The 14,718-nt window shown below is 42.3% G+C and overlaps 1 protein-coding gene across 1 annotated transcript; it reads right to left on the reverse strand.

Annotated features, from left to right (window-relative positions):
- Positions 1-778: 778 nt before the first annotated feature.
- Positions 779-13,645, reverse strand: LOC146364047 (transketolase-like). The gene is made up of 14 exons (XM_084917714.1): positions 13,187-13,645; positions 11,606-11,723; positions 11,240-11,353; positions 10,519-10,616; positions 8,108-8,299; positions 7,758-7,876; positions 6,208-6,404; positions 5,874-6,038; positions 5,097-5,253; positions 4,342-4,472; positions 4,149-4,232; positions 3,902-3,995; positions 3,638-3,760; positions 779-1,591 (listed from the first exon to the last, which is right to left on the reverse strand). Exons 1-14 carry the CDS (start codon positions 13,291-13,293, stop codon positions 1,404-1,406), a joined length of 1,887 nt encoding a protein of 628 aa, XP_084773840.1. The 5' UTR covers positions 13,294-13,645; the 3' UTR covers positions 779-1,403.
- Positions 13,646-14,718: the final 1,073 nt, after the last annotated feature.

Consider the following 14,718-nt stretch of genomic DNA (forward strand, 5'->3'; position numbering starts at 1 on the left):
ACATTAAATATAGATGATACACAGTAGCTGTGTGCTTGTGTGATCCTACAGCCAGTCACCAGAACACTTTAATTTGACTGCTTCATAATTGAAAGATTTAGTTTAAAGCAATTATTTGATTGCTTGAGGCCACAGTGACCACTATTCAGCAAATTAACGCACATACAAACTTAAACAGAAAATACATTTTCATAGCAGTAACAGCAGGGCTATTGCTAATAAAATTAATGATGGTTTTCTTGTATTAAAGTATGACAGTGATGGTAATTCACGTTAATAAAACAGTAAATCACAACAGTCTCAGAAAGACCCAGCAATTCCTGATCCCATATGAGAAGGCACTTGGTGACAGTGGGAAGGAAGAACTCCTTTTTAACAGGAAGAGGGGAAAGAGAAGCAAAAGAAGAACAAATTTAGACAGGACAGGAGTAAGACCAATACTGAGACCCTGTTTTTTTCCTCATATTATGTTTAATACAAAGCATCATTGCAGGGCAATTTGGGAAACTGAATCAGACAGTGAGAGTTCAGACAGATGGACACAAAATCCTGCTTAACGACATCAATCCATCTGAAATAATTGACTCTATTCCATTTATTAACCTGATATTTCTGCATTTATTGGTCACACTAGTTGGCTTGAAATACTTCACTGCGTGATTGAATTTGCCACTTGCAGATAAGAAAACAGAAGGATTTTGACTTCAAACTTAAAAGATGCTTGTGATGCTTGCTTCGTGCCATCACCGAAACCCTCAAGAAAGACCTCAGACACAAGTACCGTGAAGTAACCATCCCTTTATTGATGTGAAACAGTCCTATCCAAGTCAAAACAGGTTAAAAACAGTCAGTGCTCAAAACAGACCAAACCAGAGTTTCTCCACACCCTGCTTTGCTCATGTCGGGTGGGACTTTACAAAGTTGTACTGGGTGCAGACGCTCATATCGCTGAGCCCAAGTGAGAGGGGGTTCCACAGAAAAAACGATAAAGACTTGACGTCACTCCAAACCACGTTCACTGCTTTCACTGAGACACTACAGCAGCACCAGAACTTTCTCTGAGAGGTAGGAAGGAACTAGAGGGTGGAGGTGTGGGGATGGGTGAGTTTAAGGGGTAGGAAGTGTCTTTACTGAACTCACAAAGTGATAGGGTAAAATTCTGGGGCGGGGGTGTCAGACAACATTGATGACAGAGAGAAATCATGTTACCTTCTTTTTTTTTGTTTTGCTTTAAACGAATGCCTCCAATTGGTTTATGAGGAGGAGAGCGTGAGTGGGCCAGTCGTGCTATCCCTCCCCCCATGTTGGTTTACTTTGTTTGTTTGGTGCCTCCGTGGAGGTAACCGGTTAACCACGGAGTCAGTTACCATGTTGTTCCCGCTGCTGTCACTCCTGCAGCCTTCCTACTTGGCGTTGGCTGAGTTGCTGAGCATCTTACGGACCGCTTGAGCGATGCCGTCACGGTCTATGCCAAAGATTCGGAGTAGCTCGTGGGGCTTACCGCTCCGGGGCACTTGGGAGACTGCCAGGCGGTGGACGGTGAAGCCGGTCTCATTCACCACCGCCGAACACACTGCTTCACCTAGACCACCTGAGGAATCAGAATACAGAGCAGACAAGACTATCGATTAACGGGTAGTTCGTTCAAATATCAAGTTTCTAAGTTGCTCGGCATCTTTCCGAGTGTCTTTCACCCTTCTGTCATATTTAATCTATCTACACCTCCATGGGCGATTACGCTCAGCAGAGATGTAATGTGTGCTGACAGGACTGGCGCCACCCTCCCTCTGTTTTCTCACTCCTCTCCTGTCACACGTTCATCCCCTTTAGGAATGCGATCTGAAGGCTGAATATAGTCAGGTGTGTAAGTAATACATGCAGTTACTTCCTTTTTTATGCTGGCCATTAAGAGGTACCTGACGGAAAAAGTCATCGCACTTTATTGAACTAAAACATCTCTGGCCTACCTGGACAGGCCACAATCTTTAAGATTTCCAGTTGCATACAACCTATTATATATATCTGAACTTTAAAGTGTGTGCAATCAAATCAGTGTTGTCTCTTTCACAGACAGAAGTTCTCTCAAAGAAGGAAAAACAAACCGCTAAATTTAGGCTCACAGAAACACACACAGTGGCTGAGAGGAGACAAAGGAAAAAGCAAAAATTGGATGCTTGTTTTTGTTTTTTTTGTCATGCTGGTACTGTATGTAGGTCACTGAGAGCCCAAAGGCCAGAGATGAAATTAAGAAATCCTGACAGGCTCTTCCACTTCCACCCTCTGTCCTCCCTCCCTCCCCCCAACAAACATTTTTAAAAATATCTGTTTTACCTTTTCCTTAGCGTACGCCTCTCTCTTTACCGCTACAACATGCACCTTAGTTCTCTGCGACGTTCCGTATCCCATACTTCTTTTTCCTCCCTTCCTCAGTCCCTTCTTCTCTCTCCACCTAAGAGCTTCTCCGTCTGTACACAGACGTCTGTCCTTTGCTGCTCAGGGCTTTTTTATTCATGAGTTGATACACAAGCAGCGCAGACACGCAAGCAGCTGCATAACAATCCCTCGTATGCCTGTTACTTAAATCTCTCCTGCTGCTGCCAGACTAATGTGACTTTGACCAAACAGGAATATAAAACGGTCAAAAAATATATATATTATAGATATAATAATAAAATATTCTACATATATAAGTTTTATTGCAACACCTTGCAAACTAATTTTAAATTCAGATACTCGTTTAAAATTACAAATTTCTTTTTTTCCAATTTTGTGTAGAAGGAAATATACAACTTCTTGGATTAAGTTGTGTTTTTTTTGTTTTAATGTATTTAGTTTTGGCTTTTAGCCTTTATTGACAGGACAGTAGAGAGGTCAGGAAACCATTAGAGAGTATACAGAGAGAGAGTCCTGCCCCTAAATTATTTTGTTGTTGTTTTTTTCTTGAAATTAATTTCTGTAGACCGTCTTTAATAGATTGATGTAACAACTCTGATGATACCCATTCATTTTTTAATCCTTGACTTTGACATGTTTGCCGTTTCCATCCAAGCAGCCAGCCAGCAGCCCAGGCAGTGTTGCCAGACCTTCCACTGACAAGCGTTTTCTTCCTCCATCTCTTCTGTGGGGAAGGCGAGCAAGAGGTGTGATGTCTCTGTGTCCCGGTGTCCCCTCTCAGTAGAGCATGCCTATAACACCTCACCTGGAGATGTTCAGAAGACATCCTGAGCATCCCCGGGTGAGTGTGAGGCAGACCTGGCTGAGAAACATGCCAGACACCAGGAGCCCACACCCTATATGATACCCACTTTATTGTCTATTTGACTTTAAACGGAACCCACCCCCCAAAAAACAAAACAAAATGAATCTCAAGCTGCATTAAAAATACACTGAACCAGTAGTTCAGACAACAAACCGATCATGAAAACATTTACTGTGGTCCTAAATGAAGTAAGCAGCAGTCATTTTTCTTCTTAGCAGACTCCTTAGCATCATTTTCCCAAACAGAGATGGTGCCCCCTGCTGGCTAATAGACCAGGTTTATTGCGCTTGCTTTTTATTTTCAACACAGAGCTTCTGGCCATCTTTTATATACAGCATTTGTTCATTTTCACTTGGGGGCGCTGTGCAGACTCCTCACCTTCATAGTAGTGGTCCTCCACTGTGATAATGCGTCCTCTGGTGGCTCTGGCGTTGTCGATGATGGTCTTGGAGTCCAGGGGTTTGATGGTGAATGGATCGATCACACGAATGTTTATTCTCTCTGAACGGCAAAAGAGGAAGTTGAATATGAAACAGTGTCTTTAAAAATGTAATTACAAAAAGAAGCAATGAAGCAAAATAGTTTTTGCACTGTTTTATGTCACAGGTCAGCTTTATCTTTTTTTTTCTTATTTCTTCATACCTTTCTTCAGCATTTCAGCAGCAGCCAGAGCCTCATGGAGGGTCACTCCCGCTCCAACCACAGTCACATAATCATCATTGGTTTTATATACAACCTGTGTGCGAAGGGAAACTCTACATTTGTCTTTGTTTGTTTCTACTCCAGAAGAAAATGTGCACAGAGTCTAAGCAGATCAGCAAAATTAGAACAATAAACAGATTTTATTTAGAGCATAGAGCAACATTTTGATTAAAATGCAGCAACAAACCTTAGCCTGTCCGACATGGAAGTCTTCGTTGCAGTTGTAAATGATGTTGTTCTCTGGGCGGCTTGTCCGGATAAAACACAAACCCTAGAACAAATCAGAAAGCATCAAAATGAATCGCTGCTTTTAACATACATAATCTTAAGTACTTAATATTTTTCTTTCTTTTCCCGTTATCAAAAATCATTATGAGTACCTTTGTGTTGGCGGAAAGCTCCACAGCTTTCTCAGTGGAAACACCGTCACTTGGGTAGAAGACAGTAGCTGCAGGAATGGCTCTGAACATGGCCAGATCCTCCAGACCCATCTGAGAGGGTCCATCCTCACCTAAATATGCACAAACACACACCTCAGCAACAAGAAACAGACAATGTCATTCAGTCTGCAAAGGTGGACATGCAGTGTACCTGAAGAGGAGGAGGAGAAGAAGAAAGAGGAGGGGGAGGAAGAGGTGACAGAGATTCAGTCTGCTCTGTCATCACCTCCATGACGCAGAGACAGAGAGGAAGGACAGGAGGAGTGCTGATACCAGGAGAGAATGTGAACAACACAATAACACAGAGGAATATGGAAGCAAAGGTTTAGTATTTATGGGGTTCAAAACCAATTAAAAAAGGAAGAGAGCTTCAAACCAGTGCCGCAATACTGGAACAGGAGCAACATGCAAAAACAGTAACTTCATATTTTTCACCACTACAAGTCCAATGATGATTCAGTGGGTGGATTCGATCCAAAATCAAAAGTGTCCCAAACTAAACTTGAGAAAAATATGGAATGAGAGAAACAGCGACTTCTTTCCACAGGTCCAGAATCAAAGCGGCTGTGACTGGTTTGCTCAGTGGAATCTGTCCTTTCAGTATTGACTTTGGGGTGTGAAATGATAATAAACCAAACGCTGTGCACTCTTCACAACGGTGAAGACATAACACAAAAGGGAAGATGGTAACTGACCGATGGAGACACCGCAGTGGGAGCCACAGAGGTTGATGTTGCTCTCGGAGATGGCGGCCATGCGGAGCTGGTCATAAGCGCGGGTAAAGAAGGTGGCGAAGGTGCTGGCGAACACCACGTTACGGTCTCGTACAGCACAACCAATCGCCACGCTCACCTGCAGGAGAGATGAGAGGCGTTAAGAAAGTAATGCAGTTCAGCATATTTTATATCTATGTTTTGTTTTGTTTTTGCTTTAAAGAAGTCGAGCACTATATAGTTACAGTTTCCAATACACTTTGTAATTAGTGTGAATAAAGCAGAGCCTCACAGAGCTGCTAGCATAGATGCAGGATAGGTCATCACCTTTGTGAAGGTGCTACAGAGTATACTGAATATTACGTTGCATTACAATGATGCATTTCTTCATTAAGAAAACTGGTGAAAATTGTTTCCTGGAAGGATCCAAGAAATGGTTGATAATGATCAGGAACAGTAAACATTGGACGTTTGACGTTAAGGCTCCTCGAAGGACAGCGACACATCAAAAACATCTAGTAAGCAAACTGTGCCCCAATGGAAAATAAAAGATAAGTGGAAAAACCTTATACAAAACACTTTGCGTGCATGTTATAGCTTCAGTCAGGTGCTGATGGACATCTTTTACCACTCTATACATCAGCGTTTGAATCTTAAGTCTATTTTGTTTTAGTAACGTGCTGGCCTTCTCATACTTCTTCACACTTTAGCTTCACCTGTGAAACTTTCTCCAGCTCTCTTGCTGTGAACCATCCTCACCATGTTTTGCTCTGCAATGTAGCATTCCACGTAACGGTTGGGGTGTTCATTTTTAAAGAGCTCAGAGAAGGTGGAGTTCTTGGTGTCTCCATCCAGAACCACCACACGCTCGTTGTAACGCCCCAGCTTGGCCAGAGCTATGCCGTACGCCTTCCTTGTAGCGATCTGATCACACGGGGAGAAAACAGATTCAATAAAGTACGCTCGGCTCAAGTTTTTATTTAAAAAAAATAGCAAAAAGATTTTATTTACTTCTTTGATCTAATGTTATGAACAGGTAAAAATGACTTTTAAAGACAAGTGAGGGTGGATTGTCTGCTACCACTGATCCTACCTTATCTCCAGGTTTGTAGCTGGGTGCACTCGGCATGCGGATGTTGCGGAGGCTAACAGGGGATGTGTCCTCATTGGGGGGAGCAGGATAGAGGCGCTTGTTGCAGCTGATGATACGGTTCTGCAGCTCCTTGATCACGCTCTCTGCCATGTCCTTGGGCAGGGGTTTACCATGCCAGCCCATTTTATCCTCAGCCGCTGAAAGACACAGACGCGCCTAAGTATCCGCTGAGCATCTATTCTTTTGACCAACAGAAGCAAGTGATCTTTCAAACACCTAATCAAAGTTTAACATTTAAATATTTTGATCTATCCATCTTCTTCTTCTTGTCACAAGACCCTCAAGGTAGGGTACACCCCGGATAGGTCAGCACTGGGCTAATCATGCGTGAACCCAACATAAAAATGCAATTTATTTATTTAGGGAAAAACACAGTGTTGAAGTCTTAAAGACTCACAAAAATTGCATCGCTTTGCATTGCATTGCATCTTCAACAGATGTTCAGCAGGTTTTGGGTCACTTCAGAACACTGGGTCTTTTCGGCTGAGTGATTTGGTTCATTATCCTGTCAGAGAATCCATAAGCTTCCTGATGCTGGGCAGCACATTTGGCTCATGCCGCCATAGTCTTGAAATTTCATGACTCATCAATACACATTTTGACAAATTACAAATGATTTGTTTTCAGCGGTGGTGTCCTCCTCGGTCAACTTTCATTAAAACCACTTTAGCTCAAACAGCGAAGAACGGTGCTACCTGACACTGACGTACCTTGACCTTTTAAATGTGTTAATTTTCAGTACATTTCTATTTATTGTTACTTTTGTCAGTTTCAAGTTATTTAAGTGACCATTGTTCAGTTTTCTTTCTTTAACGGAACCAATTTGTCCACGTCTTGCAAGCGTATGCCCTCCACATTCATGCAGGTGCACATGCTGTCACACTCATAACAATGTTCCACACCAGTGGGTCACATCAGCCTGTAGCAGAGGTCAAGGGTTAAGGCCAAGAGGCCACAGGGTTGCAACAACACTGAAGATTTCTGGTCCACTCTTCTGTACACAAAGACCCTCTTATAACAACCGTCTCTTTCTCCCCAACAAACACATGCGGTCGGTCGCACACACTCCAACTTAGCTTATCACAACACAAGTACAATGGGCTGTTGTGGGGAGTGTATCCTACACATTCTGAGGGATTATGGAGCTGCAGCAGCTAAAGCACCGAAGCGCTACCTGGATTATGGGGGGTTAAGGCCTCTGTGCACTCACAGTGGGTGCTTGGGGCAGTTCAGAAAACTTCAGACAGATCTAATATTCCCAGTCAGATGCCACATTTTACCCAGTCTTTTAAAAAAAAGGATTTTAGAGCACTTTTTAAAAACATCTTAAATGTTAAACCTTGCAGTAAAACTTAACAATTTATCTGCATGCTTTAAGGAATGATTAAACAACCTTTATTTATTCAGTAGGAAGAGGAAACTGGTGCTCATTAGAGTACAAAATACTGATATTTGAGCACTCTAAACCACTGTCTGCATAGTTGCTATACCTGGGATGCCCTTGCCCTTGATGGTCTTGGCGATAATGGCAAGTGGCTGGTGGCGTGGTTGACTCAGCACCTTACACAACTCCTCCACACTGTGGCCATCTACTATGATGGCGTGCCAGCTGGGGAAACAGACAAGTCAAACATTACATGTGCTTATGCTCGAGTCAAAATATAAAAAACTAATTTTGAGCAGCAAATCTTACATATTAATTAAAGAACAAGTGCACTTTATTTTATAAATAAATGACTGAAGCTGAGTTTGATTAACGGTTCTTGGAATGACTCCTTAAGCAGCTACTGATGCACTAAATAACCCACTCAGATAGTTTTTGACTTCCCCCCTGGCTCACCCAAAGGACTCGCAGCGCCGCTGGTATTTCTCCACATGGTGCTGCAGGGGAGTCGGGTCACTCTGACCCAGTCGGTTAATGTCCAAGATGGCTACCAAGTTGTCTAGCTGGTAGTACGAGGCGAAGGCCATGGCCTCCCACACCGAGCCTTCTGACAGCTCGCCGTCACCCAACAGGCAGAACACCCGATAGCTACAAACAGAGACCGGGGAAAGAGAAATTAGTTATTTTTCATATCAGCTCCATTTTCCTGTCCTTTCACGTCCTCCCATCATCTGATGCCCCCCTATGGTGGCATGATGTCACAGCTGACCATGACACCTAAACACACAGACAGACAAAAACAGATCCCTCCCCCAATCCTTATCCCCACCACGCTCTGATCATCCTCAGTAGCTGCTTCTGTGGCGTAACAACTCCTGACAGCTTTCCAGTCAAATAGACACGTTCTCATTAAAACTGGAAGATAGGCCGAGACACGGCGAATTACACCACGCATTCCAACTCCGACCACAGAGGAAAAAACCCAAAAAAAACCACACGACACACAAAGAAAGGAAAGAGAGGGGAATTCCACAGAGGTGGGACTGGAGAGAAAAGAGGTAGAGACTTTAGATTGAAGGGAAAGGACAACGGAAAAACCAATTAAGCGTATAAACGGATAGTATTCAAATTCAAACACAACAACAGTTAGTTCAAGGTGTGTCCTTATTGTAAGGTAAAGACTCTACAGTAATACAAAGAAAGAAAGAGCAAAAAGCTGTTTATTAACCTTGATGAAATGTTAAAAAATCTTTGAACATAACCGAATCACATACTATTCTGTAGTGCATCTTTCCTTGAAATTATGTAATCAACTGTCTGTACGTTTATTTCTGAGTTAACACGAGATAGATTGTTGTGAATTACACAATATCAGGGAGGTGGTCTGCATTTCCAAACTAACGCTGAAATATGACAATGACCCAAAACAAACAGCCTCAAGAGTCCTCAAACAGGGGGTCAAAAATGTAAAACTCAGTGATAAAAGCTCCAGGTGGTGATCATCGAAACATATTCTAAGACAGACATATCCGCTCGTGTTCACAGTAGTCTTCAAGTAATATAACTGGTCCAACTACAGGAGTAATCCCTTTACTCCTGTAGTTGGACTCCCTTAGAAGGTGTGTGTGTTACACCTTCCTTCATCCAGTGTTTGTAGGTGTGAATAACAGACTTAGACAAGGTGATACCTCTCACACACATGCTTTCCTTACTTGATCCTGCAGGTTATTGTGTGAGAGTATCCACAAGTGGCATTGATGCAGTTGCTATTCAAAGGTTCTGGGCTCACATCATATTATGAAACCAGTGATGCAGCCGGCAGCCAGTAGTTGTTGTTACGTGTGTTGTTACTGCATGCACCATGCAAACACGCATGGTCCATGCATTATTATTGTCTGAATGCACAGTGGAGCCCAGGTAGATAGCAGCACAATATAAGATTTCATCATTTTTTTAAGAGGTGGTGAGAGAAATGGGTGAGGCAGGGAGATGAGGGAGAACTGTGTTTTTGCGTGTGTGATTATTAGAGCAGAAATAATTGAGTGCACATAGAATGCAAAGAGAGTGAGAGAGATATGAAGGACAGCCAACACAGAGTGCAAGTGCAGCACTCCCTGAAAAACAGCAGAAAAAAAACAAAGCTGCCTTTCAAGCAATCACATTCTGCTCGGCTCGCAATCAAATGTACCAAATATCATCCTGAAAGTCAGGTTTCAGCTCGGATGCGTAAAAAAAAGAAATAGAAAATCATAACAATTTTTGAAAACGTGAATCCAGCATGCTACAGGCTACACGGCTCTAAACATCTATTGTCAGACAGAAACGGCCGGGTATTTTCCAGACCACGCAAGAACAAAGGAGACAAACATGGAGCGAGTTCAATCAGCTGAAATTCAGCTGAGTAGGAGCTGCATTGCTGTCAAAACACTGAGATGAAACTACATTTGAATTGTGAAGAATAATGTTGAAAGAAATTGAAAAAAAAAAAATAGTACACTGTTTTAACAAACATAAAACTTTTTATACGCATTCAACTCTGAGCTCACTGCCACTGATTTCATCCAGCACCATTAATCCTGATGTGAAGGTAAAACAGGATGAAGGTCGCCTCTCATAAGCTCTAAGTGACTGCCTAAATGTCAGCACAGACCAAGCCTGTCAGAGAGCGTTTTATTCCCAAGCTCCAGGCAGAAATGTCACATGTCTGTGCAGCTCGCTGCAGCGTACATTATGTCATGCATAATTTCATACAGTCCATCTTAATGTGTGCAGATGCAAACTGGGCTGCTGCACTTCTGCAGAAATGTGCACGCCCTCCACCAAAATGATTGTGTTTATACACATGAGTGTGACTTTGTTTGTGTTACCTGGCCTTGTCAAAGTATTTTCCAGTGTAAGCCATTCCACACGCGGCTCCCAGCCCCTGACCAAGAGATCCCGTGGCCACATCCACAAACTGCTGCTTCTGCATCCACGCACACATAAAAAAGATGCACATTACTCACTCCAGCTCGAGCTAAGCAAGCAACAGCAGATGGATTGTTTTTCATTTCTAAATGGATCATAAAAGCTGCAGCAGTGAAACTGTTGGAACAGCAGCTATGGTCTGGATCTTACACTGCGCCAATTTCTGGGTTTATGTGGACAAAGTGTCACTGATGTTTGCAGCAGACGACAAAGCATCTCTGTCACACAGGCGCAGCGTTGTCTCGCTGTCTCTGCCTACAGATGCTTTGCTGTTATCTGTGGAAGCGTGTCCACGTCTCGTGTGCAGCAAGGATACTGTAATGTTCTTATTCACAAACACTTGTCCATAAACTATGCAGTATTTAACAGAAAAGTCGGAAAGCATAGCATATATAAGATTTTACTTAACTTTTCAATATATCTCACTCTGTTCGTGTGTGTTTAGTGCAGTGTGAGACGTATCAACTTCAGTGTGAAAACACGACAAATACTTCTCTCTCAACTCCAAAGAAAGCATGAAAGGAAACCATGAAAGGCAGCATAAAGGTTTTAAAATATTCCTGATTCATGGTAGTGACTCTCAAAGCCTTAAACTTCTTGCAGGTTTCAATGTTGCCTCACCGGCACAGGGTGTCCCTCCAGGATTGAGTCGACCTTGCGGAGGTTGAGAAGCTCATTCTCCTTCAGGTAGCCCGTCTCTGCCCACACAGCATACAGCACCGGGGCTGCGTGACCCTGAGGAGACAAAGTTTTCAGAGCTCATTGATCAGATAACTGAACAGAGGGAACACAGATGACTGCACTAATTTTGTAGCATTGTAATATATATGGTAGAGCCTTATATGAGTGAGTTATTTAGACACATGCTATATCAAAATCATATATATACACTAGAGCACATGCATATTATTTGACTCAGTTCAACCTCCCTCTGTGTGTTGATGCTTTTGAAAACGTCTACAACCATTATGGATGTGTGCGCATTACCTTAGAGAGGACAAACCGGTCATTGTTGGGGTTACGTGGGTCTTCGGGTCGGTATTTCATGGAATGAAAGAAAAGCACGGACATGATCTCTGCCACGCTGCTGCATGATGTGGGGTGACTGCAACAAAATAGGTGCAGAGGCAAAATGACATTAGAAATTGAGTTTAACTGTCCGGTTCATCCCATCAGTGCACATTCAGTGGGTTAATTAAAGCCAGACCATCAGTATTTGGGGAGTTATGTAAGGCCACACTATCATCAAGGTCACACAACAGTAAGCACATATACAATAGCTCCTACACTGCTCCTTCAGTCCTCTGAGCGCACATAGTACAAACCATTCAATGTGTAACTCACTGTTAAAATCATGACCATTTAACACAAAATAAGTCAGAAGATTGTATTTCTTGTATGTTATTCTCAACGTCATTTTCCAAGCGCCATGCCAAAAATACCTCACTAAAGCTTCTTTTTTAAATACCCTGGAATGAAAAATGTAATGAGATAATTAAAAAAAGAAAGAAAGAAAAAAGAACAAGGAAAAGGGTGAGTGATTGGTGCAGCACACGTTATATAAAAAAAAAGTCTGTAAGTGTTTGATGTCTTTAAGCTAAAAAGGGAATTCGAACCAAAAGTGATGGATGGATTTGGAAGCATCTCCACTAGAAAGAGAGGAGCTTCATGTTGGAAGCAAATCATTGAAGAACAACAAGAACCGAGAACAAAAGAAAAGAAACAATTTATTTATTTCTCGATAAAATTAAAAAAAAAAAATGTCACCAATAATGAAAAGTCCGATTTATTTTCCAGGTCATTGTATTTTCTATCATGACAACATATTTGTCATCGCGACTTAGAAAGTGCACTCTGGACGTTGTTATTCGCTTTTGCCTCTTAACCGTTTCCGTCGGGTCACGCAGGCGCTGCAGAAGCATGTTTGCGCACTGAGCGGCTCTCTGCTCTGCTGCCGCACAACACATCGACCCATGAGCCGTAGCAATGGCCACATAAAACAACTGTCCGGCGTGAGTTGTATGTGTGTGTTGCGTAAGTGATCTCGGAGGACAAGAGGAGTGGAACACCAGTGCACCTGCAGCAAGCTCGATCCAAACGACTAAAATAATAAACATGTTTTATTATTTTGAAGGGGCACAACATATAATTAAATACATTAAGACTATATTTTCGGTCAGGATATTGCTCGCAGCATGTGTGTATACGTATGTACATGAACTTGCCCTTGCTTTTGCGTAAATTGCGCACAGACTCTGGTATAAAACTAACTATACGCACAGGTAAACAACTGAAATGCTTAAAAAAGTTTAGGCACGTCACACACAGAGACAGATTTTTATATGGTGCATCTACAATATTTTAAATACACAGTTTGACTATTTTACACGTTAAAACAGACGTTACTGTGTTCTCCGACCAGTTCATCTGTAATTACGATGCGCTTCCCTGAAGCAGGTCCTCATAAATGAAAGAAATCACTCATCGATATTTAAACGGATAAAAACGACGTGCATAAAACCACGTTTTCTGCTGTCACGCGTCTCCTGCTCCGTTTAACTATCTTACCCGCTGCCCGCTGCAGTTGTCGCCTTGATGGAGTTGATCCGGAGTCGGGTGGCGATGTTCCTGAGCGCCTGCACCGTCTGCTGGTCCGGTTTATGATAGTCCTCCATCTGGCCGGTGAACCGAAGAGAAGCACACTCACTCACACGCAAGCCGGTAAAATAGAGTTAAAAGAGTTAAAAGTTCCCCCCGGTCTACTGTTCTGAGAATAAAGGCGAGAGAGCGCAGCGGACGATGGCAGGGGTTAAAAAGAGATAACGCTGTTTAACCACAGAGACAGCGGGAGGGGGGGAGGGGGCGTGTTTGCAAGCGAAGCCTATGAATATGGTTAATCTAGGGCCAAACGAAGCCTGCAGTTAGTCCAAACTGTCGCATGAACCGACAGTAGGAAGGCTTTGGACTAAAACCAAGGCCACACGCGCGGGTGAACGCTCACAGCAAGCCAGCACACAGACTCTGATCAGGGACGCTCAGGTTCAGCATATCCACGCTCCGTAAGAACAGACAGCGACTATGCAAACCAAAACAATGCGTACAAAAAAGTGGGAGCACATTATATATGAAATATATATTATAATATAAAATAAGTGATGCACATCGAGATCAGTTTATACTGACAGATTTTTGTATTCGTCATTTTTTAAACAGCAGGAAAGTTTTATTTATTTATCGTGAAGTCGCACTGAGGAGTTTCATCTCATGCATCCATACAGGCTGCAAAATGCGTTCACACCGCTCTATAAATAGACCCCAATGCTCTCATTTTATACAAATGGACTTTCCTTGTAGCTGCAGCATTGCTGTCCACATTCTTACACAGCTTCGACCAACATCACCACTAAGCCCATACATTCAATGCACTTGACATTTGAACAGGAGCTTAAGGCGCTGACATTTGGGCTCGTGTTGTGATGATACTATGAAAGTAATAAAAAATGAAGCTCTTTTGTGTGACTGATGCCACGTGTAAAGACTGAAGAACCGTATAACACCTCTTTAAGAAATGGCAGTGGGATTTTTCGGGTCATGATCAGAGGAGAGGGTATTCTGGTGTAAAAGATTTACAGAATGAAGACTGAAGAGATCACCACCCAGTTCCTAATGAAGGAGACATACAAGCATTCAGGTAAGGTCTGCACAACGTTTGATTTAGTGTGACAGTTTTCCTTCCCCTCCCCCCAATTTCCTCTTTGGTGTTCTTGAAGAATCTTCCCTTCTGTCGCCTGCAGATGATCTGGTAAGTAAAAGAGAAAAAGCGAGCCGTGTAAGTTTATTTAAAAAAAAAAAAAAAAAAAAAAAAAAAAAAAAAAAATACGACCTAATTACAATTTGATGTTGGCTGTGACAATTACTGTGGGGTAGGTGCGGGTTTAAAGTAAGCAACTAGTGACATCTGGTGGTCAAAGACAAAACTGCACCATTCAAGACAGATCTCTTAGTTATGATCGTCTTTATAAACTTGGGCTTAATTAGAAATATGCATAATAATATTAATAATAATTTGTTAAGAGGCTCAAATTTCTATTCTAATAATC

This window comes from Perissodus microlepis, chromosome 20 (genome assembly GCF_051167445.1).
Source record: "Perissodus microlepis isolate ML-2025 ecotype Zambia chromosome 20, ASM5116744v1, whole genome shotgun sequence".
NCBI lineage: Eukaryota > Metazoa > Chordata > Actinopteri > Cichliformes > Cichlidae > Perissodus > Perissodus microlepis.

Coding starts and splice junctions, on each gene's coding strand:
- LOC146364047 (XM_084917714.1), bottom strand. CDS start 13,293: ATGGAGGACTATCATAAACCGGACCAGCAGACGGTGCAGGCGCTCAGG. Junction 5,254..5,873: donor ACATTGCAGAGCAAAACATG/GTGAGGATGGTT, acceptor TCTCTCCTGCAG/GTGAGCGTGGCGATTGGTTG. Junction 4,233..4,341: donor AGCTTTCCGCCAACACAAAG/GTACTCATAATG, acceptor GATTTGTTCTAG/GGTTTGTGTTTTATCCGGAC.